Source organism: Typopeltis vanoorti, chromosome 25 (assembly GCF_054136105.1).
Source record: "Typopeltis vanoorti isolate ZY-2024b chromosome 25, IOZ_Tvanoo_1.0, whole genome shotgun sequence".
Classification (NCBI taxonomy): domain Eukaryota; kingdom Metazoa; phylum Arthropoda; class Arachnida; order Uropygi; family Thelyphonidae; genus Typopeltis; species Typopeltis vanoorti.
In genome coordinates, this window is record NC_143573.1 from 264,030 (window position 1) to 291,597 (window position 27,568).

The 27,568-nt window shown below is 34.4% G+C and overlaps 1 protein-coding gene across 1 annotated transcript in view; it reads left to right on the top strand.

The window, feature by feature from the left end:
- LOC150092473 (uncharacterized) overlaps nucleotides 1-27,568 on the top strand; it is a 56,792-nt gene that overhangs the window by 17,286 nt on the left and 11,938 nt on the right. The window contains exon 2 of the mRNA XM_090414762.1: nucleotides 10,645-10,697. Coding sequence (XP_090270888.1) covers nucleotides 10,645-10,697 — 53 coding nt within the window. The remainder of the gene's footprint in view (nucleotides 1-10,644; nucleotides 10,698-27,568) is intronic.

Consider the following 27,568-nt stretch of genomic DNA (forward strand, 5'->3'; position numbering starts at 1 on the left):
GCCATCTCAGCATTTGATACATTTACTTGGCCTGTAGATCTAGAACAGGGGTCTCCAAACTACAGCCTGCAGGTCAAATGTGGCCCACGATATGATTTTATCCGGCCCGCCAACTGGACTAATTTTTCAGTAAGAATGCACAAAAAAAAAAAAAAAACAGGGTGTTAATAGATTTCAAATGCATTAATTAAAATTGTGTTCAAAATATATTCCCGAATAGCAAAAAAGTAACCGTGATCCAAGTTACGGTCTATCTGACTGTAAAAGGTCGGTTAAAATGGACTAACGAAGAAAAAAAAAATTTAAAGAATTCAAAACGAAATAAAAAAGTTACATCCGAATAAACTTTTTTATCAACAAAAAAAAATTTATGTCGCACGAAATAAGAACACTTAAAAAAGTAGGTAAAAACGTGGTTAAAATTAACTAACAAGCAAAAAATCAAAATAAAAACAAAATTTCCTGATCTGTATTCATTGACAAAAAACTCGAAGTTATACAAAATGAAAAAAAAAGTTACATGTAAATTGTCGGTGTATATTCGGTTGAAAAACTAACGACTAGCAAAAATTTGCTGATAGTGTTCGTTGTCATTATCATCATCATACGTATCAAGGATTTAGGCCTAGTATGGCCTGTTCCGGCCTTAGAAGTCATCGTTGAATCGTTTAAGAGGACGTCCTGGTTTTCTTTTTCCTAATGGCTTGTACTTTAAGGCTTGTTTTGGTAATCTTTCTGTTTTCATTCTTTGAACGTGTTCCATCCATTTATGTTTATATTTTTTAATTTTTTCAATTACTGGTTCCTGGTTTAATTCTTTCATAATATCTTCGTTTCTTTTGTGATCAAATAGGGTATACTTTGCAGTTTTTCTCATAAACTTCATTTCTGCTGTTGTTAATCTTTGTTTGTCTTTTTGTTTTATTGTCCAGATTTCGCTTCCATACATTAAGACCGGTAGGGCTAATGTATTGTATACTTTTAGCCTGGTTTGTTTTTGAACTAGGTTTGGTTTAAATATCGAGTTAATTACTCCTGTTATTTTAAAATATTTTGCACTTTTTATGTTTATATCTTTTTCATTTTCATAAGTGATCATACATCCTAGGTAGTCAAATGAATTCACCTGTTCTAAGATCTTGTTATCTAATACTATTTTAGTTCTTGCTGGATCTTGTCCTTTAAAGGCCATAGTTTTTGATTTTTCCGTTGATATTATCATACCATAATATCTCATTTAGATTTAAAATAGCTTTCTGTAAGTTATCTTCAGAATTTGTAATTATTATTTGGTTGTCTGCAAAGAGGAGAGTGTTTAAGTTAACTGTAGGTGAAAGTTTAATTCCTTGATGTAAATTTTTACTCCATTTTATTATTATTTCATTTAAGTAGATATTAAAAAGAGTTGCTGTTTGTTGTCATTAATATATGATAATTTAATCTCACATACTCTGTAATCAGTTTTTATCTGCTTTCAATAAAACTCATATATCTAGTTCTAGAGCTTTTTATTACTATAGCCCCCTGAACAGTGCTGAAGTACCCAATGTGGCCCTCATGGCAAAAAGTTTGGAGACCACTGATCTAGAAGATTTTTGGGAAGAAAATATTTCAGGAAATATTTTTGATGAAACTGAACAGTTTCAACAAATTTGGTGAAAGAGTGGTACAAATTCAAATTTTTAGGAAGGCATTTAAACATGCAAGTCTTTTTGAAAGAAAAATGAATAATAAGGACAGGTTTCTATTTCTCTTAAAACTGCTTGAAATTATAGCCATTATACCATCAAGTACATCATCATGTGAATGAGGTGTTAGTCCAAGGAATGTAATTAAAGGGAAGTTGAGGTTATCAATGAATCCCTCCACCTTGCATGACTTATTGATGACACATACGATACATTACCCTTCTCTGCAAGATTTTTATCCAGATACGTCTGCTGTTAACTAGTATTTTGCAACAAAGAAAAGACATGCTTATGAAAACATGTTTTTTTCTTATGAAAGGCCATAGTGTTAAATTGTGAATGAAGCTATGTTATGTAATTTATTATTTTCATTCACATTTAACATTGCCTATTTAAATATTAATCATGGTTTATATAAAATTGTTTATTATTCCTTAATTAAGAATTACTAATTAAATATTTACTGAAAACCTGACCTGCTATTAATTTATAAAATAATAATATGTATAGAATTTTGTATAACTAAATATATGTGGTGTAACGTAAAGTGTTAATTTATATTTAACTGTATACGTAATCAAAAAGTTAAAGAAGTAGCTTAAATATTCTGTTGTTCTTATTTGTCAAATATTTAATGTTATGTAATCATTCATGTAAGAGTAGTAACAGAGCATACATTACATTAGCGAAATGTTTACGTCTAGTCTGTTGTCATGGAGACGCACGCGTAAACAACCACGAGTGAAGAGAGCGTGGCGTTCGAACGTAAGGTGGGAGTGAAGGTCATAGAGAATATAGAGAAAAAGGGTAAAGAAGAAGGAAGGTCATAGATAAGATAGAGAGGTAGAGAAGAATTATTATTAAGCGAGGGAGGAGAGAGTTTTGCGGAACCAAGATTATAGAATCCATAGGGCAGAAATTTATGAAAATAGTGTTCGGAAGTGAACCAATAAGTAGTGAATCATAAAGTTTAATATTATAAGTGAAATCAGCTGTCGTTATGAAGAAAGGTTAATGTCGTAATCAGATAAAAAGGAAACTGGACAGTCAATGCGAAAATTCTGATTAGTTCCAGTTAATCTGAATTACGATTTTAATTCTATGTTGCCCTAGGAAAAGGTTATATTGATTACTTGGAGAAAAGCGAACAAGAAAAGATATTAGTACCTAATTACTGTTGTTTGGAATAGTGAAGTGCGACTTACAGTAATACAGTTTAAACTGTGGAGAATTTTTATTATGTGTGTTCCGCTAACGTTAATTAAGTTAATTCATAAGTGCTCTCTCAATAATTTGATGTATTGAAGAATTTGTCTGGTAAGAGTAGTTGTATAAGTTTGTATATTCTAGCATTAACTGTGATATATCTCCGATGCTCAAGGACCGGAATTTATTTGTTTGGAATATTGCTTACATAGAGTATTGCCTGCTGTGAATATAAACATTGAGCTGATAGATTTGTGAAGACTGATTAAATGTGAAGTTGTTATATTAACTTGAAATAAGAAGAATTGTGTTTTTGAGACTGTGAATTGTATATGAAAGTTAGAACGTTGAATTGGAATGAGTGACCTAAGAAGTTGTATTAAGTTAATTGTATAGTTCCATTTTTAAATAGAGTTTTGTATTCGTTAACCATATCATATATTAAATGTTTTATTTTGTTGATCTAAATATTGTGTTTGCCTGAATTCCTTTTTATTGCACCGTTCATAAATATTCGAATCTTGCGGGAACCCCAAGTAAAAAAATGATAATAGATGATTTGGCCTAATGAGATGACTGCTAACTTAATTTAGAACTGATCCTACTGTTTATATAGACTAATCTAAGAATAGGGTGGCGCAGTATAAATATAAATTTCCCTACTTTTGGATCGGTGATCATTTCGTGATTAGTTGTATTATTCATAAAAGTGACTTGAAACTAAATAGATTTAGAACACGACAGAAAAGAGTCGTCACGACAGATGGCGCAGTCGGCAGGATGACTTATTGATGACACATACGATACATTACCCTTCTCTGCAAGATTTTTATCCAGATACGTCTGCTGTTAACTAGTATTTTGCAACAAAGAAAAGACATGCTTATGAAAACATGTTTTTTTCTTATGAAAGGCCATAGGAAACCATTATATAAATGAGCTATTTTCTGCTGTTCACTTTAAACCTGCATGAAAAGAATGGATATTTCTGTATGATTACACATAATGTGTAGTAAGAAATAAAGAATGTATTACTTTGTTTTGTCATCAATCATAACATTTAGTTTTTTTTATTTTTTTAAAAAAATATCACCTACAACAATATATAAAGCAGATACCATTAGCGAGTAAAATTCTTTTGTGTCTAGTAGATTTAAGTTGTATTTCTTGGAGCCCTGTGTGTATTGTATTTTTATTTTTGCAAGCAAGTGTAATACTGTAAGATTTTGAAATAATGTTTTTTAATGAACTCATATGGTATCCTTATATTTATAATCATAAAATTTTGTAATTTTTTAGAATGCACACTATGTGTTCACTATATATCACTGGTATGTGCCATTGAAATTTAAAATTAATATTTGTTTCCAAGAAGAATAATTTTATATGCATTATATTTTTGTTATAACAGTAAAAAGGAAAAAAATAATTGAAAGATAAAATAAATATTTAAATCATAGTTATATCCAAATCTTTCTTTGTTCTCTACAGCTGGATGACTAGCTTTCTCTCTTGTTGACTTTCTCTTTTAACCTTTCCTTTGGTTTATAGTTTAATATTTGTATGGGTTATGGAATATTTGTCATTTGGTTAATCTGATATCTTGTGCTTTTTTTTTTTTTTTTTTGCTTGTTGATTGTATTTTAATTCTTGATGTATTGTCATTAATATTAATATATATTAAATTAAAAATATAAATCAAGATTTTCATATGGTCAGATAATGTACATTTTACAGTTCTCACAAAATTATTATGTGACACATGCCAAGGAGTCCAAGACATCATAGTCCAAGATACTTTCAGGCACAAACTTTGTTTGCACACACTTGGATAAAGGATTAAACTAAATTTATTATAGGCTGACCAAGTGAAAAATAAACTTTCAACATCTTTCTCTAAATCCAGAGTAAATTAATAAAAAGGTGGCACACCGTTTGGCAGCTCCTATAGGAGGAGATGACCTTGCTAATGCTTCTGCCTTGGTATCTCCACTTGGGCCTGGCTCCCACTGAAGAGACCTCAAAAAGGTCAAAACTAGTCTGGGTAGTGGCCCTTCCCTTAATGCATAACATTATACATATCCGCAAGGAGATGTGTTTTGCATTATGGGAGATACTGAGATAGGAGTGTTAGTAGCTTGCTCCACCTTTGCAAGGAGTTGGCCGGTGTTGTACCACTTTACCCCAGTCCTGAAGATACTTTCAGGTGCAAACTTTGTTTGCATACACTTGGATAAAAGGATTAAACTAAATATATTATAGTCTGACCAAGTGAAAAATAAACTTTCAACATCTTACTGCCTAAAATATTCTGGTGTGAGGTTGATAGAATGAAATAGTTGGATGTTGCTATAGACATGGCAATGAAATGTATAAGACAATCAAATAGGGAAAAGTAGGTGATCATTAAGGGCAGAGGCTGGCAAGTTATACAAAACTCTACTCACATACCAAAAAAATTACTTGCCCCCAAGGGAAATCCCCCCCCCCCATTTATGATCTGTCCCAAACAGGAGTTCCACAAAATGATTAATAGTACTCTACCATGGTTGGAATTTTTTTTTTTTTTTTAATAAAATATATTCTATTCTGTCTAGTCTCCAGTTACTTGCCAGCTAGCAAATCTACTCGCTACAGTCAAATGAGTGAGCATATTTGTAGAGTCCTGATTATGGATAATTTTAATTATACTAATATAGATTAGGATTGACGAAATAGCATCCAGAAGTAAAGAAAATGAATTTCTTGAGTTTTTGACAGACAACTATACCTTAGGCATACTGAGTCTTGGATTTGATCATCTCTTTAGAGAATGTTATTATGAATGAGGTATTGAATTGCCTACCAGTTGGTACAAGTGACTGTGAAATAATTACCTAGGTTGTTGCCAGCTATATGAGGACTTCTGTGAGGAAAGGATATATGTGGACTTACAACGCTAGGGATTATTAAAGCTCAAGGCAACCTTCCTATGATGAACTTTCACTCTCATGGAGTGAAAAGATAATCATTTTATTCAGTGGATTGACTGAGAAAAACATATGAAAGGTTTATATAAGGAGGAAGCCTTGTGCTTGATCTTATGCTAATTTTTCCACTATTTAAATTATATCTGTGTATGTTTTGGGTGGAAGATGTTTAGTTGTTTGTTATGTAAAGCTAGGGTTAGATCAGAAATGGAGCTGATGTGGAAACCCTTCAAGAAGAGTCTGATCAGTTGACAAGTATAGCAGAGTGAGAACATCAGTTCATTATAGCTAAATGTAAGATTCTGTACTTGGGAATTCAGAGATTACATGTTGCATACGGTATTTGGGAGGTTTGTGCTGAAAGGAGGACATAGGGAATCTTGGATGGACTAGGTTCTGAAGCTGTTTCTACACATTCAGTGAAAATGATCCAAAGAATTTAAATATGAGGGAGATGCTGACTGGTATAGACAGAGAGATAATTGTTCCCCTTGTATAAAGCTTTGATCATATCACCTGAAGTATTGGTGCACAGATCTAGTCAACTAGCTTGAATGGTGATATGGAAATCATAGAAAGGGTGAAAAGGTAACCAGGCAATGTAAATTTCATCATCATCATCAAATTCCTGCCATGTACCCTCAAGGGGTGTACAGGACTACATGACAGTACTACATGAAAAAATTACATCATTACTAACTTTCTATCTACAATTTTCCTCCAAAGCAGTCTGTTACTTGTCAAGACCCCAACATTATCAGATCTTATATTTCTATCGTCTAAGGCACTTTGTACCGTATCAATCCACCTACAACTTGGTCTTCCCCTGGGTCGTTTTCCTGCCAATCAGGCAGAGAACACTTGTTTTGCTAATCTTTCCTCTCCCATTCTATTTAAGTGACCATACCACCTGAGATTAGCTCTGCTAACGCATTCCTGGATGCTGACAATGTCAAGTTCTTTCCTAATATCCTCATTTTTAATATGATATTGACATTGATGCCATCTGTTCACGCCTCTAATCTTTCTCAGGATTCTCATATCTGCGGTCTCTAGTCTTTGGTCAAGTGTTTTACTTCTGACCCAGCTCTCAGATCCATAAGTTAAACTGGTTTGAACACTGTCTTGTATACAGCTAATTTAGTGTTCCGACTAATTTCTCTCTTATTCTATATGAATTTATTCAATTGACTTCCCACCATACCAGCTTTGCTGATTCTGTTGTCTATTTCTATATTTAATTTACCATCTTCAGTAAAATCGTGTCTAAGTAGCTGAAATGTTTTACTTGTTCCACAGGTTCTCCATTGACAACACAGTTGACATTTTCAATGATTCTGCCTATTTTCATTGTCTTTGTCTTTTTATTGCTGACCTTCATATCATATCTATTACAACAGCAACATTTTGTTAATGTACACCATGTTGTTTTAGTCTTGCGTATTGTGACAAACAGTGTTTTTTGTGCTCTGAAGATGCTGGTTATAATACCAGCGAAATATCAGCATCAAGTTAATAAATCAATTATTTACTTAGTTTCTGTGTTCTATTGTACCGTTAAAATAATAAACAACATATTACAACAGCAATTGAATTTAGTCGGAGAATCTTGCAGACTTGTAGCGGATTTATTTAGAAGTGTAACATCATCCGCATAAAGCAAAGAGCTGACATTAACATCTCCAATTTTGATATCAGGTTTAATACCACTTTCCTTCATAATGTGATCCATATAGATAATGAATAACAGAGGGGATAATGTACATCCTTGTCTCACGCCAGATTTAACATTAAACCATCTTCCTGTATTTCAATTCTAGCTGCTGACTTACAAATCAAATAAAGACTAAGTATTGCTTGATATAATGCCCCATCGACACCATATAACTGCAGCGTATTGAATAGCTTCTCTCTTGGCACCTTGTCATATGCCTTTTCCAAATCTACAAAACTTAAATACAGATCTTTGTTATATTCCCATGCTTTCTCGACTATTTGTCATAAAGTGAAGATCTGATCCTGACAGCCTCTATTTGGCCTGAATCCAGCTTGTTCTTCACCAAGCTTTTCTTCCACAATTCTTCTCAACCGTTTCTCAAGTATACTTGCATAGATCTTGCCAGGAACACTCAGTAGGGAAATACCTCTGTAATTCTCACATTCAGTTTTATTTCCCTTTTTATATATGGGTACTATGAGAGCTCTACTCCAATCATCGGGAATTCGTCCCTCTGTCCAGGCTTTCTGAACTATGCAGTGCAGCCACTGTAAGACTTCTATACCACCATACTTCAGCATTTCTGGTCGAATATCATCTACTCCTGCTGCCTTTCCACATTTCAAGCCTTTGATGGCTTTTTCTACTTCAAGTATGGATATGTATTATATAATTAAATTATTATATAATTATATAAAAAACCAAAATCAAGGTATGTACATAATTTTTCAACATTTTTTATTCTGCCATAATTGCCTTCTACACTCACCCGTAATGTCCTAAAAAATATATATATATACCCCTTTTGAGTTATGTTAGCCAATGTATTAAATATAAGGGACACTCCTAAACAAAAACAGGCTAAAATAGCCGTTAATTATATTAATAGTGTTTTAGAGGAGTAGCATGGGAATACCCCAGAAATTATACTTAATGGATATGTATTCCTGACTGCATGCTTGGTCAGTGTTTTTTATCACTGTGCTGTCATCACTGCTTGTTTCATTTAGCAGTTTTTCAAAGTAATTACTCCATACTTCAAGGATATCTTTTTCTCCTGTTTTCATGTCACCTTTATCATCTAACTCCTTTTACAGCACTCTTTCCTCCATTCCTAAGCTTCTTCAACAACCTCCAGAATATTTTGCTACCTTCTTGATATTTATTTTCTATATTCTTGCCAAAGTCCTCCCTTGACTTCAGTTTAGCTAGTTTTACACACTCTTTAGCTTTCTTACATTTGTCTCTGTATTCTGTAAGAGTAAAAGCTGACTTATTTGCCAGGAACTTTTGATATGCTTTCTTCTTTTCCTTCACTGCCTCTTTAACTTGCTGTGTCAACAGGGAGTTTTGATTTTTTATCCTTGCACACAACCTCACCACATGCCTCTCTGGCAGAATCAATCAATGTTTTCTTCAGAGTTTGCCACTGAATCTCAAGGTTTGATTCCTGTTCTCAAACTCTTTCATTTTCTTTTCAATAATCTTTCTGTATTTTAGTCTACAGTTCACATCTGAGAGCTGCTCAACTTTTATTCGCTTCAAAACTTTCTTACATGTTATTCTTTTCAATATGAAATTCAATTTTATCCTGCTCAAGACTAAATAGTGATCACTTCCAATTTCAAATCCTCTGTACACTCTGGTGTCCTGCACCAGGGAGAAAACATCACTATCAACAATAACATAGTCAATGAGATTTTTCTTATTCTTTGCCTCTTCTCTCCATGTGAATTTGTGCACCTTTTTATGTTGGAACATGGTGTCAGTAATAACCAGTCCATGTCCTGAGCAGAAATCCAGCCGATATTTGCCATTATTATTAGCTTTGCTCTTTTCTCCAAATTTTCCCAAAATATTTTTGTATGTCTCACAATCATTTCCTACTCTGCTATTTAGATCCCCAACAAGGACCAACTTTTCCATTTTTATTGTGTCAGTTGCTTTTTCTATAGCATCAAAAAATTCCTCCACTTCTACCTTAGTAGAACCTTCTGTGGGACCATAGGCACAAATAAGTCTCATTGTCCAGTTCCCCATTCTCATATTTGCCCACATTACTCTGCTTGAGACTGACTGCCATTCAAGAAGATTAGCCTTGTATTTTGTGTTGAATACTATGGCTACTCCTTCTTTTCCTTGATTGTCATTGCCTGAATATAACATTTTGTATTTATTGCTCAGAAAGATCACACCAGTTTTGGTCTTTTGTTTCAGTCACCCCTATTATGTCGATCTAGTACTTATCTAATTCCTCAGCTAGCTCCATTTCTTTGCCATTCAGGCTTCTTACATTGATAGTACTGATCTTTAACTCTGGTGATGTTGAGTTGGGGTTTGTTTTCAGATTTATTCCAGTAGCTGACTTTTCGCTGTTTGCCCTGTTCCCTGGCGAAAACAACGGGGGCCTTGTTTAACCGGGCGAAGCCCCAGCCGGCATGAAATTTTGTCATGTTGTACCATCATTTTTTATTTTGGTTTAACCAATAAGAATACAATTTGGTCGGCTAAATCCCAAATTGCCAGCCCATCCTCGTTCGTTCAGTATCAAAGTAGATACCCAACAGGGTTCACCACGAGAAGGTGAGGATTGGACATTAGGTCAGAAGCCCTGGTCAGTTCTCCGCATTCCTTTAAAGGCTATGTGGAGGTCTCCTCTCAGTTATACAGCTTTGACCCTTAAGCACCCCATGTAAATTTCAGAACCTGTTAAATAGAAGAGGTGATATGATAAAGCCATAATTAATTGAGAGGAGTCTAGTTAAAGGAATTTTTTACAGGGTGAAGAAATAAGAGAAAGGGAGCCATCTCTGTAAATTAAATTGGGACATGGGAGAAATTTATTTATTATTTTTATTACCTAGAGTGGCTGATAATGGAATGCATTACTAGAATTTGTCAGCAGCATGAACTGCAAACATTTAAATAGTGATACAAGAAATATTGTGGCATTTTTGATACACTTGTATAGTGAATATGTTGACTTCATGAAACATGTTGTAATAATAATAATAAACTTTTATTTGTTCAACATTATCATTATATATATTGTCTTATCTTTCAGATAAAAAGCCTAAAAAACCAAAAGCAGTTGCTTGGAAAAAAAAAATACAATTGGTAAGCCTTTAATTTTAATCATTTATTAAAATATGACAAAAATGCAAGAAAATCCATAATCATTTACTTAAACTTGATGTTTTTTTATTAAACTAGGACCAAGCTAAAAAATCTAGGAACAAAACCTGCTTTTTCCTGTGTGTTGAGGACGATCATATTACAATGATGGTTTTCTCAATTACAGGAAAATTTCGCTTAACATGAATTTGATATGTGCAATAATCAGTTAGCGTGATTGAATGAAATGATACTATTTCCCACTTTAAGTGAGTGAATAATCAGTTAACGTGATATTTTTTTTTTTTTACATGTGAAATTTTATGTTACATGAAATTTTTTGTCACCAATCTGCAGCGAGCAGAAAAGCTGGAAGTCATTAAGAGACATGAAAGCATACAGCGAGTCTGGACTGTATTAAATAAGAACAAAGAATACAGAGGAAAAATTGCTATTGCTTCTTTAAGCATGCAGATCACCTGAAATAGAGGCCCATTTAATGATAAAGATAGTCAGTCTTCTATCACTCTGGATTGAGGATTATAACCAAAATATAATACCTCTTAGTACAGGGAATATTCAGGCAAAAGCATTCGGTATTTTTACCTCATTGAAAGAGACCAAATTTCAAGAGGAATATGAAAGCTTTACTGCAAGTTTAGGATGGTTTGACTATTTTAAAAATCGAACTAGACTGCATAAAGTAAGAATAACTGTGAAATCTGCTAGTGCTAATAAAGAATCTGTGGCCAAGTTTCCTGAAGAATTGCAAAGGATAATTCAGGAAGGTGATTATGAAGATTGACAAATACTCACCATGGAACAAATTGGTCTCTTTTGTAAGCGTATGCCAGCAAAAATTTTCCTAGCTAAAACTGAAGCATCTCAACCAGAATACAAAGTATCTAAAGATCATCTTATGCTTTTATTAGGAGGCAGTGCAGAAGGCAACTTTAAACTCAAACTTATGTTAGTTTATCGTGTGCAAAATCCAAGATCCAACATTATTAAAGAAATCAGCACAGTTGGAAAAGAACTTGGGTTTAATAAACTGGATAATCAAGATGTGAGAAACTTGTTCTATTCCATTCAGAACATTTAAGCTAGAGTGATTTCCTTCAACTAGAAGAACAACATGCATATGAAGAAGATAAGGAGTGCAAACAAGAATAGATGTTAAGACTAAGAAGCTAACTGCAAAAGAACTTGAGCCAGTTTTCAATCACATTGAGTATGCTAAGGAAATTTTATTTGATGCTGATCCTGATATGGAACGAAGCTTCGAAGTCTGCCGAAATCTTGATAAAGTGATTGCCATCTATCGCAAATTGTATGACAAGATGAAAAAGTCGAGCACGATTCAAACAGCTTTACTTAAATTTTTTTGTAAAAAGAGTAGCTCGATCAAATGTTTAGACATTAAATAAAAATTTAAGCAATTGGTTTTTATTAACTTTGATGATTTTATCTTCTCTAATATATCTATTGTATTTTTTATTTTTATTTTTTCAAATTTACGCTAACTAATGGATGAATTATAACTATTCCTATTGTTTATTGCATTCGTTTAAGGCATTTTGCTTAGCTTCATTAATTGATGGATTAATTAATCGCGTTAAGCAAGGCTTTCCTGTAGTGTTAAAAGGCATATAGTCACCTATGAATTTTGGTCAAAAAAGAGCAGTTTATTAATGTCCATCATTGGAGCAGCAATCTGTATACAAAATTAACCTGTAACACGTTTCTGAGCATTGCAAAAGCATTCTCTAATATTTTGCATTTCTGAAGATGAAGCAGAATGCTTAGTAATATAAATGAGCTGAAGAAGGTTTTTTATATGATAGAAAATGCTTAACAGTCAAGGCTGGATAACTGGGAGTAGACATGGCCTTTTGGGGGGATGCAGAGAACCGAGCATTTGACCTGATGTTCAACTCAACTAACCTTGGCGCACCTTATTGGGTATCTACCTGGATAGTATTGATGAGCTGAAGATTTGGGATTTAGCCAATCAAATTCTATTTGCATTAGTTTAAAATATAACTTAAAATGATGGTACAACGTGATGGAATTTCATGCCAGCGGGAGCATTTCCCAATTAAATGAGGCCCCTGTTGTTTTCGTCAGGTAAAAAAATACAGCAAACAGCAAAACGTCAGCTACTGGAACAAACCTCAACTCAACATCAGCAGAGATCAAGATTAGCACCATCAACATAATAGGTGAGCAGTACTTAAGGTTTAAAGCTGTATAACTAAGAGGAGACCCCTACATAGCCTTTAAAGGAATGCGGAGAACCAACCAGGGCTTCTGACCTAATGTCTAATCCTCACCGCGTTGTGCACTCTGTTAGGTATCTACATAGATACTGAATGAACAAGAATGGTCTAACAATTGGAATTTAGTCAGCTAAATTGTATTCTTATTGACTTTAACCAACATGACAGAATTTCATGCTGGCTGAGACGATGCCTGGTTAAACAAGGGCCCCCAGTTGTTTTTGTCAGGAAAAAAGAGCAAATAGCAAAAAGTCAGCTACTGGAATAAATCCTGAAAAACACACCCCAACTCAACATAACCAGAGACCAAGATTGGTACTATCTACATAAGAAGCCTGAATGGCAAAGAATTGGATAAGTATCAGATCGACATAATAGGGGTGACTAAAAAAAAAAATAAAAAAAAACTGGCGAGATCTTTCTGAGCAATAAATGCAAAATGTTATATTCAGACAATGATAATCAAGGAAACAGTAGCTATAGTATTCAACACTAAATACAAACCAAATCTTGAATGAATGGAAAACTAGATTTGTGCCTATGGTTCCACAGAAGATTATACGAAGGTAGAAGTGGAGGAATTTTTTGATGCTTTAGAGAAAGCAACTGACACAATGAAAAAGGAAAAGATTGTCCTTGTTGGGGATCTAAGTAACAGTAAGAAATGATTGTTAGGCATACAAAAATATTTTGGAAAATTTGAAGAAAAGAGGTTAAAAAGCTAATAATAATGGCAAATACCTGTTGTATTTCTGATCAGGACATGGATTGGTTATTACTAACACCATGTTCCAACATAGAAATGTGAGCAAATTCACATGGAGAGAAGAGGCAAGGAATAAGAAAAGTCTCATTGACTGTGTTATTGTTGATGGTGATGTTTTTTCATTGGTGCAGGATACTAGTGTACAGAGGATTTCAAATTGGAAGTGATCACCATATTGAATTGAATTTCATATTGGAAACAAGAACATTTAAAAAAGTTTTAAAGCGAATAAAATTTGAGCAGCTCTCAGATGTGAGCTGGACTAAAATACAGAAACATTATTTAAGAAAAAACGAGAGTTTTAGAACAGGAACCAAACATTGGCGATTTAGTAGCAAATTCTGAAGAAAACGTTGATTGATTCAGCAATAGAGGCATGTGGTGAGGTTGTCTGCAAGGATAGAAAAATCAGAACTCCATGGTTGACACAGGAAGTTAAAGAGGCAGTGAAAGAAAAGAAGAAAACATTGAAAACATAGTTCCTGGTAAATAAGTCAGCTTGTGCTCTTAGAGAATATAGAGACAAATGTAAGAGAACTAAACACCATGTTAGCTAAAAAAAAGTCATGGGAAGACTTTGGTAAAAACATAGAAAATAAATATTAAGAAGGTGGCAAGGTATTCTGGAGTTTGTTGAAAAAAAAAAGCTCAGATATGGAGGAAAGAGTGCTGTAAAAGAAATTAGAGATGATAAAGGTGACATGAAAACTGGAGAAAAAGATATCCTTGAAGTATAGAGTAATTACTTTGGACAGTTACTAAATGAAACAATCAGTAATAGAACAGTGGTAAAATACACTCAAGACATGCAACCAGGAATACATATAGATAGTGGAAGTAGAAAAAGACATCAAAACTCTGAAATGTGGAAAGACAGAAGGAGTAGATGACATTTGACAAGAAATGATCAAGAAGGGAGGTATAAAAGTCTTACAGTGGCTGCACTGCATAGTACAGAATGCCTGGAGAGAGAGAGAGAGACAAATTCCAGGTGGTTGGAATAGAGAGCTCTCATAGTATCAATATATAAAAAGGAAAATAAAACTGAATGTGAGAATTACAGAGGTATTTACCTACTGAGTGTTCCTGGTAAGATTTATTCAAGTATACTTGAGAAATGGTTGAGAAGGATTCTGTAACGGGAAGCATGGTGAAGAACAAGCTCTATTCAGGCCAAATAGAGGCTGTCAGGATCAAATATTCACTTTACGATGAATAGCTGAGAAATTACGGGAATATAACAAACATCTGTATTTAAGATTTGCAAATCTGTAAAAGATGTATGAGGTGCCAAGAGAAAAGCTATTCAAAACAGTTGTGTGGTGTCAATGCCCACCACACAAAACAGTTGTGTGGTGGGCATTATATCACTCAATACTTAGTCTTTATGTGAGTTTTAAGTCAGCAGTTAGAATTGAAGGAAGTACAGGAAGATGGTTTAATATTAAATCTGGTGTCAGAAGAGGATGTGCCTTATCCCCCTCTGTTATTATCTATATGGATCACATTATGAAGGAAAGTGGTATTAAACCTGATATCAAAATTGGAGATGTTAATGTCAGCTCTTTCTTTTATGCGGATGTATAAAATATACATCTTATCATCTGTATATAATATACTTCTAAATAAATCTGCTACAATTCTGCAAGATTCCCTGACTAAATTGAATAACTGTTGTAATAGAAGGTCAGCAATAACAAGTCAAAGACAATGAAAATAGGCAGAAGCATTGGAAATATCAACTGCATTGTGAATGGAGAACCTATAGAACAAGTAAAACATTTCAGCTACTTAGGCACAATTTTTAGTGAAGATGGTAAATTAAATATGGAAATAGATAGCAGAATCAGCAAAGCTGGTAAAGTGTAAGTCAACTGAATAAATTTATTTGGAATAAGATTATTAGACATATTAAGAGCCAAAGGCTTCAATTCGGCGACATAAAACTTGTTTAAGTTAAGGAATATATATCCCATATCGTTTCTTAGCCGAATAAGAAATAAGTTCGGCATTTCCAAGCGTAAACAAATACCTGGATGCTGCAGCAACTGACCTTTGAGGTAGTGCAAGCTGAGGCAACTCATGTCTAAGGTGGAGCAAGCTCCGATCACTATTCTTGATATTTACCCATAATGTGAACTTAGCTCCTAGGAGCTGTATTACTGTTCTACATTATGAGAGAAGGTCACTACCCAGACTGGTTTCAACTTTTATTGAGGTCTCATCAGTGAGTAGATAGACCTAGTTAATAACAAGTTTGTAGCGAACAGAACTTATCACCCTTCTATGAGTATTGCCGAGAGGTGTCCTAATGATAATATGTCCTGCTTTGGAATAAGAGAAATTAGTCAAAACACTAAATTAGCTACAGTGTTCAAGCCAATTTTAACTTATGGATCCAAGAGCGGGTTAGAAATAAAAATAAATATAAATAAAAAACTTGACCAAAGAATAGAGACCGCAGATATGAGTGTCCTGAGAAAGATTAGGGATGTGAATGGATGGCATCAATGGCAATGTCATATTAAAAACGAGGATATTATGAAAGAACTTAACTTTTTGTTAGCATAGCTAATCTCAGGTGGTATGGTCACTTAAACAGAATGGAAGAGGAAAGATTAGCAAAACAAGTGTTCTCTGCCAGGTTGGCAGGAAAAATACCCAGAGGAAGACCAAGATATATAGGTGGATTGATACAGTAAAAAGTGCCTTAGAAGACTTTTAAGATCTGATAATGTTGGAGTCTTGACAGTTAACAGATTGATCATCATCAAATTCCTACCATGTACCCTCAAGGGGTGTACAGGATATGATAGTTCTACATGAAAAAAACTACATCATTACTAACTTCCTATCTACAATTTTCCTCCAAATCAGTCTGTTACTTGTCAAGACGCCAACATTATCAGATCTTATATTTCTATCGTCTAAGGCACTTTGTACCGTATCAATCCACCTATATCTTGGTCTTCCTCTGGGTCGTTTTGCTGCCAACCTGGCAGAGAACATTTGTTTTGCTAATCTTTCCTCGCCAATTCTGTTTAAGTGACCATACCACCTGAAATGAGCTCTGCTAATGCATTCCTGGATGCTGACGATGTCAAGTTCTTTCCTAATATCCTCATTTTTAATATGATATTGCCATTGATGCATCTGTTCACACCTATAATCTTTCTCAGGACTCTCATATCTGTGGTCTCTAGTCTTTGGTCAAGTGTTTTACTTCTGATCCAGCTCTCAGATCCATAAGTTAAAACTGGTTTGAACACTGTCTTGTATACAGCTAATTTAGTGTTCCGACTAATTTCTCTCTTATTCCATTTGAATTTATTCAATTGACTTCCCACCATACCAACTTTGCTGATTCTGTTGTCTATTTCTATATTTAATTTACCATCTTCAGTAAAAATCGTGCCTAAGTAGCTGAAATGTTTCACTTGTTCCACAGGTTCTCCATTCACAACACAGTTGACATTTTTAATGAATCTGCCTATTTTTTCATTGTCTTTGTCTTTTTATTGCTGACCTTCATACCATATCTATTACAACAGCTATTCAATTTAGTGAAAGAATCTTGTAGCGGATTTATTTAGAAGTATAACATCATCTGCATAAAGCAAAGCGCTGACATTAACATCTCCAATTTTGATATCATAAATTCAAGTAAAACATTTCAGCTACTTAGGCTCAATTTTTACTGAAAATGGTAAACTAAATATAGAAATAGACAACAGAATCAGCAAAGCTGGTATCGTGGGAAGTCAATTGAATAAATTCATATGGAATAAGAAAGAAATTAGTCGGAACACTAAATTAGCTGTATACAAGACTGTGTTCAAACCAATTTTAACTTATGGATCTGAGAGCTGGGTCAGAAGTAAAACACTTGACCAAAGACTAGAGACCGCAGATATGCGAGTCCTAAGAAAGATTAGAGGCGTGAACAGATGGCATCAATGGCAATATCATATTAAAAATGAGGATATTAGGAAAGAACTTGACATTGTCAGCATCCAGGAATGCGTTAGCAGAGCTAATCTCAGATGGTATGGTCACTTAAATAGAATGGGAGAGGAAAGATTAGCAAAACAAGTGTTCTCTGCCAGGTTGGCAGGAAAACGACCCAGCGGAAGACCAAGATATAGGTGGATTGATACGGTACAAAGTGCCTTAGACGATAGAAATATAAGATCTGATAATGTTGGAGTCTTGACAAGTAACAGACTGATTTGGAGGAAAATTGTAGATAGGAAGTTAGTAATGATGTAATTTTTTCATGTAGTACTGTCATATCCTGTACACCCCTTGAGGGTACATGGCAGGAATTTGATGATGATGATGATGATGAATTTTGATATCATGTTTAATACCACTTTCCTTCATAATGTGATCCATATAGATAATGAATAACAGAAATGTACATCCTTGTCTCACACCAGATTTAACATTAAACCATCTTCCTTTCTCCATATCTCCCATAATGCAAAACACATTTCCTTGCGGATATGTCTAATGTTATGCATTAAGGGAAGGGCCACTACCCAGACTAGTTTCAACCTTTATTGAGGTCTCTTCAGTGGGAGCCGGGCCCAAGTGGAGATACCAGGCAGAAGCATTAGGAAGGTCATTTCTACTTATAGGAGTTGCCAAATGGTGTGCCACCCTTTTTTTTTTAATAAATTACTCTGGATTTAGAGAAAGATGTTGAAAGTTTATTTTTCACTTGGTTAGAGTATAACAAATTTAGTTTAATCCTTTATCCAAGTGTGAGCAAACAAAGTTTACGCCTGAAAGTATCTTCAGGACTGGGGTAAGGTGGTACAACACCAGGGCAACTCCTTGCAAAAGTGGAGCAAGCTACCAACACTCCTATCTCAGTATCTCCCATAATGCAAAACACATTTCCTTGCAGATATGTCTAATGTTATGCATTAAGGGAAGAGCCACTACCCAGACTAGTTTAGATTTTTATTGAGGTCTCTTCAGTGGGAGCCAGGCCCAAGTGGGGATACCAGGTAGAAGCATTAGCAAGGTCATCTTTACCTATTTTCCTGTACTTCCTTCAATTCTAACTGCTGACTTACAACTCAAATAAAGACTAAGTATTGCTTGATATAATACCCCATTGACACCATCCCATTTACACCATATAACTTCAGCGTATTGAATAGCTTCTCTCTTGGCACCTTGTGATATGCCTTTTCCAAATCAACAAAACTTAAATACAGATCTTTGTTATATTCCTATGCTTTCTTGACTATTTGTCATAAAGTGAAGATCTGATCCTGACAGCCTCTATTTGGCCTGAATCCAGCTTGTTCTTCACCAAGCTTTTCTTCCACAATTCTTCTCAACCGTTTCTCAAGTATACTTGCATAGATCTTACCAGGAATACTCAGTAGGGAAATACCTCTGTAATTCTCACATTCAGTTTTATTTCCCTTTTTATATATGGGTACTATGAGAGCTCTACTCCAATCATCGGGAATTCGTCCCTCTGTCCAGGCTTTCTGAACTATGCAGTGCAGCAGCCACTGTAAGACTCTTATAACCACCATATTTCAGCATTTCTGGTCGAATATCATCTACTCCTGCTGCCTTTCCACATTTCAAGCCTTTGATGCTTTTTCTACTTCAAGTATGGATATGTATTCCTGACTGCATGCCTGGTCAGTGTTTTTTACCACTGTGCTTTCATCACTGCTTGTTTCATGACTGATTGTTAACAGATTGATTTGGAGGAAAATTATAGATAGGAAATTAGTACTATCATATCCTGTACATGTCAGGAATTTGATAATAATGATGATGACATAATAGGTGTTGCTGAAAAAAAGAAGACAAAAACAGGTGAGATCTTTCTAAGCAACAAATATCAACATCAATTAGAGTGATGTGTGCTAATATCAGAATGGTAAGTGTGGACAATGAGATATCTGCTAATAGTCCAGTTCTTTTTTCTAGGAGGTCTAAAAAACTGACTAGGAAATTTTTATCAGATACATAATTCAGAGAAAAGAGCAAAGCTAATAGTAATAGTAAGTACCTGCTAGATTTCTGCTGGACATGAACTAGTTATTAATAATACCTTGCCAACACAAAAATGCACAAATTCACATAGAGAGAAGTTTCATTGACTATGTTTTTGTCCACAGTGATGTTTTTCCACTGGTTTAGGACGCAAGAGTATTATACAAAGAATTTGAAATTGGAAGTGATCACCACATTTAGTGTTGAGCAGGATAAATTTGAACTTCATATTGAAAAGAAGGGTGAGAAAACATTCAACAGGAATGTCATCTGGAATAGTGTTTTCTACTTCAGGTACACTTGAAATAGAAAACCTATCACAAACCTCTAAGGCAGGTGGAGTAGATGATATTCAACCAAAACTGCCAAAATACTGAAGTATAAAAGTTTTACAGTAACTACACTGCATAATTCAGAAGGCCTACTCAGAGGGGTCAAATTCCAGATGATTGGAGTAGAGCACTTATATATCTCATCTATAAAAAATGGAATAAAGCTGAATATGATTACAGAGGAATTTCTCTACTGAGTTCCTGATAAGAATTATGAAAGTATTCTTGAGAAATGGCTAAGAAAAATTGTGTTGAAGAAGCTTGGAGAACAGCTGAGTTTAGTCCAGTTCATAAGAAAGCTGTTCAAAATGCTCCAGTTATATCATGTAAATGGCATTATGTCTAACAATACTTAATCTCTATTTGAGTTGTAAATCAGCAGTTAGAATTGGAGGAGGTACAGGAAGATCATTTGTTTTGAATTTTGATTGAAGTTTGTAATGATATAACTTTTCATGTGGAACTATCATAAGATCCTGTACACACCAAGGGTATATGTCAGGAATTTGATTTCCTAACCATACCATCATCATCATCAAATTCCTGCCATGTACCCTCAAGGGGTGTATAGGATATTATAGTACTACATGAAAAAAACTACATCATTACTAACTTCCTATCTACAATTTTCCTCCAAATCAGTCTGTTACTTGTCAAGACTCCAACATTATCAGATCTTATATTTCTATCATCTAAGGCACTTTGTACTGTATCAATCCACCTACAGCTTGGTCTTCCTCTGGGTCGTTTTCCTGCCAACCTGGCAGAGAACATTTGTTTTGCTAATCTTTCTTCGCCCATTCTGTTTAAGTGACTATACCACCTGAGATTAGCTCTGCTAATGCATTCCTGGATGCTGACAATGTCAAGTTGTTTTCCCAATATCCTTGTTTTTAATATGATATTGCCATTGATGCCATCTGTTCACGCCTATAATCTCTCTTAGGACTCTCATATCTGCAGTCTCTAGTCTTTGGTCAAGTGTTTTACTTCTGACCCAGCTCTCAGATCCATAAGTTAAAACTGGTTTGAACACTGTCTTGTATACAGCTAATTTAGTGTTCCGACTAATTTCTCTCTTATTCCATTTGAATTTATTCAATTGACTTCCCACCATACCAGCTTTGCTGATTCTGTTGTCTATTTCTATATTTAATTTACCATCTTCAGTAAAAATCGTGCCTAAGTAGCTGAAAAGTTTCACTTGTTCCACAGGTTCTCCATTCACAACGCAGTTGACAACATTTTCAATGATTCTGCATATTTTCATTGTCTTTGTCTTTTTATTGCTGACCTTTATACCATATCTATTACAACAGTTATTCAATTTAGTCAGAGAATCTTGCAGACTTGTAGCGGATTTATTTAGAAGTATAACATCATCTGCATAAAGCAAAGAGCTGACATTATCATCTCCAATTTTGATATCATGTTTAATACCACTTTCCTTCATAATGTGATCCATATAGATAATGAATAACAGAGGGGATAATGTACATCCTTGTGTCACACCAGATTTAACATTAAACCATCTTCGTATACTTCCTTCAATTCTAGCTGTCAACTTACAACTCAAATAAAGACTAAGTATTGCTTGATATAATGCCCCACCGACACCATATAACTGTAGCCTATTGAATAGCTTCTCTCCTGGGTCATATGCCTTTTCCAAACCGACAAAATTTTAATACAGATCTTTGTTATATTCCCATGCTTTCTCGACTATTTGTCGTAACATGAAGATCTGATCATGACATTAAATACACTGAATCTCCAACGTTTGATTCCTGTTCTCAAACTCTTTCATTTTTTCTTCAATAATCTTTGTGTATTTTAGTCTACAGTTCACATCTGAGAGCTACTCAACTTTTATTCGCTTTAAAACTTTCTTACATGTTATTCTTTTCAATATGAAATTCAATTTTATCCTGCTCAAGACTAAATAGTGATCACTTCCAATTTTAAATCCTCTGTACACTCTGGTGTCCTGCACCAGGAAGAAAACATCACTATCTACAATAACATAGTCAATGAGACTTTTCTTATTCCTTGCCTCTTCTCTCCATGTGAATTTGTGCACATTTTTATGTTGGAACATGGTGTTAGTAATAACCAGTCCATGTCCTGAGCAGAAATCCAACCGATATTTGCCATTATTATTAGCTTTGCTCTTTTCTCCAAATTTTCCCAGAATATTTTTGTATGTCTCACAATCATTTCCTACTCTGCTATTTAGATCTCCAACAAGGACCAACTTTTCCTTTTTCATTGTGTCAGTTGCTTTTTCTAAAACCTCAAAAAATTCCTCCACTTCTACCTTAGTAGAACCTTCTGGACCATAGGCACAAATTAGTCTCATTGTCCAGTTCCCCATTCTCATATTTGCCCACATTACTCTGCTTGAGTCTGAATGCCATTCAAGAAGATTAGCCTCATATTTTGTGTTGTATACTATGGCTACTTCTTCTTTTCCTTGATTGTCATTGCCTGAATATAACATTTTGTATTTATTGCTCAGGAAGATCTCACCAGTTTTTGTCTTTTTTGTTTCAGTCACTCCTATTATGTCGATCTGGTACTTATCTAATTCCTCATCTAGCTCCATTTCTTTGCCATTCAGGCTTCTTATGTTGCTAGTACCGATCTTTAACTCTGGTGATGTTGAGTTGGGGTGTGTTTTCAGATTTGTTCCAGTAGCAACCATACCATCTTTCCTAATTCCATTGTCTATTTCCAAATGTAATTTGCCATCTTAACTAAAAATTGTGCATAAATAGCTTAAATATTTAACTTCATACCAAATTTATTACAGCAGGTATTCTAGTTGCTGAGGGAATCGTGCTGTCTTGTTGTGGAACTTTTTTAGGAGTATAACATCTGCATAAAGTAATAGCTGAAATTGGCATCTCCAGTCTTTATATCAGGTTTAAAACCTCTTTCCTTCTTAATGTGATCCATATAGATGATGAATAGCAGTGGAGATAATGTACACCCTTGTTGCACATCTCACTTAATATCAAACCATCTTTATGTACCTCCTTCAGTTCTAACTGCTGATTTACAACTCAAATAGAGACTATCTATTAATTGATATAATGTCCCATTTAAACTAGATAACTGTAGTGTTTTGAACAGCTTTCCTCTTGGCACCTTACCATATGCGTTTTCCAGATCTACAAATATACAGATTCTTGTTATATTCCCATGATTTCTCAATTATTTGCCTTAAAGTGGAAATCTGATCCTGACAACTTCTGTTTGGCTTGAAACCAGCTTGTTTTTTTCTAAACTTCTCCTCCACAATTTTTCTTAGCTGTTTTTCAAGAATACTTGCATAAATCTTACCAGGAACACTCAGTAGAGAAATTCCTTTAATTCTCATTTTAGACAAATTATGGACTCTACAACCATGTTAAAAATAACTTTAATTTCCCGACATTTTGACTTTCATATGAAGGTCATCATCTGGAGTACACACATACATGGACAAGCTATATTACATTTCATCAGTATGCTAAAGAGACAATGATTTGATCAATGGTTATTCTACTGGCCTGACTTCTAGTGAAACATTAGATTGAAGTGAATTAAAATAAATGAAATAAAATAACTACATCAAAGCTATATTCTATTTAAGGCAGCATCAGGGAAAATTTTTTTCCTATTGATAGTTTTATTACAGTAAAAACGATGTCCTAATTTAACATGAAAATTGTTATTAGATTTAAGGTCCTGGATTACTTGTAGTCCTATTTATAATTAACTTTTAGGGAGAAAAGTTATGTGGGTAGAATATGTGCCTTCCATATTCTTGGGATTTTTAGACCATTATTATTTTTAAGATTAGGGTGGTTGATAAGAATTTCACAGGCCTCCTTCAAATGGAGAACATGCTGTACTGGGTTCTCCATTCACTGGTTCATTTGATTGTGATTAAACTTTGCTCCTCCTTTAATGTTCGTGAAATACATTAAAGCTGGTTTCTCCAACTAGCATGAGAAATTGTTGGATATGTGACATTTTTGGCTTGGAATTACAAATTCCATATAACCGTGCTATGTTCTCTCCAGAACCTTTTGAATGGGCAAACTGCCTGGCTAATTAATGTTATGAATTGACATGGCTAAATAATGATCAAGAATGGAAAAATAATTTGAGACATTTTTTAATTAAGTGATGAGAAATTGGAGAGTCTCGATACTCGTGAGACCAGCTCAATTTCTTGCATTGCAAGCCAATCTCAAGAGCTTCAGATATTCACTTTAATACACACCAATCCGTATGCAGAAGAAGACAAAAAATCGGGATCTCGAATCCAACAATCTCGGTTGCGAAGAAGATCTTTTACGAAAGAGACATTATTTTGATGTTTTGAAATTGCTGCATTGGAAAGAGAGGCCACCAAACGAAATGATATCACAGCTGAAGGTTTAAGCAAATATATCAGAACATACAATTTCATAGTTTCACTAATGATGCTTTTGGATGTGCTACCGCATTTATCTAACTTGTCTAGATCATGGCAAAGTCAAGATGTTGACTTAACTAAAATAGAGCCAGTCTTAGAGGCCAGAAAATTATCCATCCTGGAATTGAAAGACACTCCTGGCAGTCATTTTCAAAATCTTCATCAGCATCTTTCAGGTGAATGGTCAGACCTTCACATTGATTATTCAGATTGTAATGTTATTACATTTAAGACTACAATATATGATAAATACATAGGCACAGTTATTAAACACCTAGAAGCAAGATTTCCAGATATGCCAATCATTTCCTGCTTTTCAATGCAGAAAGTCATGATCAACGTGAGGCTTCTGAGATTCTTTTTGAGTATTATTCTAGAACTGGAAGTCCTGCAGTTTTAAACTATGAAAGTACTAAACTAGAATGGGCAGTTGCATCAAAAATGATTAATGGACAGTCATACAAAAAATCTAGATCCAAGACAAATACTGCTGAAATTAGCAACAACATCTGATCTCAAAGAGTCTTTTCCAAATTTAGCAAAACTAGCTGCTGTTGGACTGGCCATATCTGTGAGCACAGCTGAATGTGAAAGGGGATCCTCTGCATTAAAAAGGATAAAAACTTGCATGAGGAATTGCATCAATACTTTATATAATCTGATGCCGATTTCCCTGGAGGGACCAGATCCAACAGATTTTAATTACGAAAAAGCTGCTGATAACTGGGCTTCTAAGAAGAAGAGAAGAATTAATGTATAGAATTTTAAGCTGTGAGCATTACAAGGTTTTCATTACTTAATGAGAAAATAAGAAAAATCCTAGTCTTGTTTGTTATAATTACTATATAAAATATTATCCTTGTTTGAAGTAATTTCTAATAAAATTACTATTTTAATTTGTTATGAAAAAAGGGTCTTAACTCATTCAAAATTTTTGTATGCCTGGGGAGAACACTGACCATGGCATAAGAATTTTTGGAAGGAAAGATATTAGTGCATAGGAGATAGTCAAGGGCTGTTTGATGGAAGCACTTCTGGTGTTCCAAGCTTATATGTTGATTAAAGGAATGAGCATCACTGTATATTCAGGTTAAGTGTTGGAGGTGCAGCATTTATTAAGTGGGAGTTGTAGATGAAGGAAATACAAAGCTGTGGACAGTATAGAGAGAAAGATGATCAGCAGCTTATGAGCTGTACAAAGCACAGGCAATAGGTCACCAAAAAAGCAGATTATGAGAGGAGACTAGCTGCCAAAGAAAATCCCATGTTCATTCACTATGTGGCAAGTAAAAGAAGCAGCTGCTATGGAAGGATAACTTGAACAAGTTATCCAAGCGCTGATGGAAAGGAAGTCAGAGCAGTAGATGAAATAACTATCAAATCATCATTTTCTGTGTGTGTGGGGATTACATCTAGGTAGCAATACTGTAGTGTCAGTGATATTGATATGAGAATAGAGGTTAGATGAATTGAAAATGCTTAGGATCTTGCAGAACCTTGATGTAGATGTATTACAAGAAAGTGCAAGGGAATTGGCAGCTTCTCTGACAACTGTCTAATATAAGTCTTGGCTCTGGGAAGATGCCAGTGGTACAAAGTAGTTCCATTTCAGAGAGGAGGCTCTGATGTAGAATATTACAAACCAGTCAGTATCTCAGAGTGGTAGTTAACATATTGGAGAAGTTAGTTAAATGCAAAATTCAAGAATAGGTGGACAGGATATGCTCATTTTATAGTAGTATGACAGTTGAGTTGGATAAAGGAAATTGGTTCAACTATATCATTGTGTACCATATGAGACCATTTGACAGGATACCATGTGGAATACTGCTATATAAATTGGTACAAATGGGGGTTTGATATGACACTGGTGACATAGATAAAGAGGGTGACTTACAGACATACATCAGACAGTGGTATATGGGGAAAATTGAATCCATGAGAAAATGGGCGAGTAATGGTATACTGCAGGGCTCTGTACTTGGCTGCTATTCTTTTATTTTTACATAAACAATATAGGTAATGATTTAAGGTGAAATATCCAGTTATTTGCTGATGACAAACTTGAAAAAGTAATAGGCAGTTAAGATAATATAGAGTTCCTTCAGGATAATTTTTGTAGACTGGCAGTATAGTCAAAGGCAGTAACTCTACCAATTTAATATGACAGAATATAGGGTCATGCACTTTGGAATGAAGAACAAGCTGTGTACTACGGTGCTGGAACTGGACTGCAGGGAATTGATGAGGCCGGGAGTTTGTTTAGAAGGCATATTGCAAAGATGACAGAATAGCTCGTGTTAATTGAATGCTGAAGAACACACTGACATTAAGTGATAGGAAGGTTTTAATCTCTTTATAGACTTTAATATATAGTCATCTGAATCACTGCGCATAGTTCTATTTTGCCAGGATTCCTTGTGGAATTTTTTTTCCAATACTCAAATACCAGCATGGTTTTTTCAATACTAATTAAAAAAATAATCAGCCATGATTTATTCACATAAAGATTATAAAACTGAAAACCATGAATCACTACTATTACTGAATAACATCTGAGAGACTACTATACACAAAACAAATGTAATGGTATCAACATCGTGAAACTCAAATCTGCTTTACTAAACACTGTTGCACACTAACAAAAAAAAATTACATATTAAATGTTAATGAATAATTTCAAAGATTTCTGTATTATAAAAATCTAAAAATATTCTTCTGTTATCAAGGCAGCCTTTATAGATTACAAGAAAGCTTTTGATAAAATACACGGAGAAAAACTATAGAATATCCATTACATTTGGTACACGCTATACAAAGTTTATATAAACATACACAAATACAGTTCGGTAACAAATTAACAGAAGAGACTGAAATAAATAAGGCATCAGACAGGGATGTAGCTTATCTCAATAAATACAACAATAAAACAAGGTATCCAGTTAACCAGAAGAAATGTTATCAATATAATGCTGTATGCAGATGATCAGATTATATTA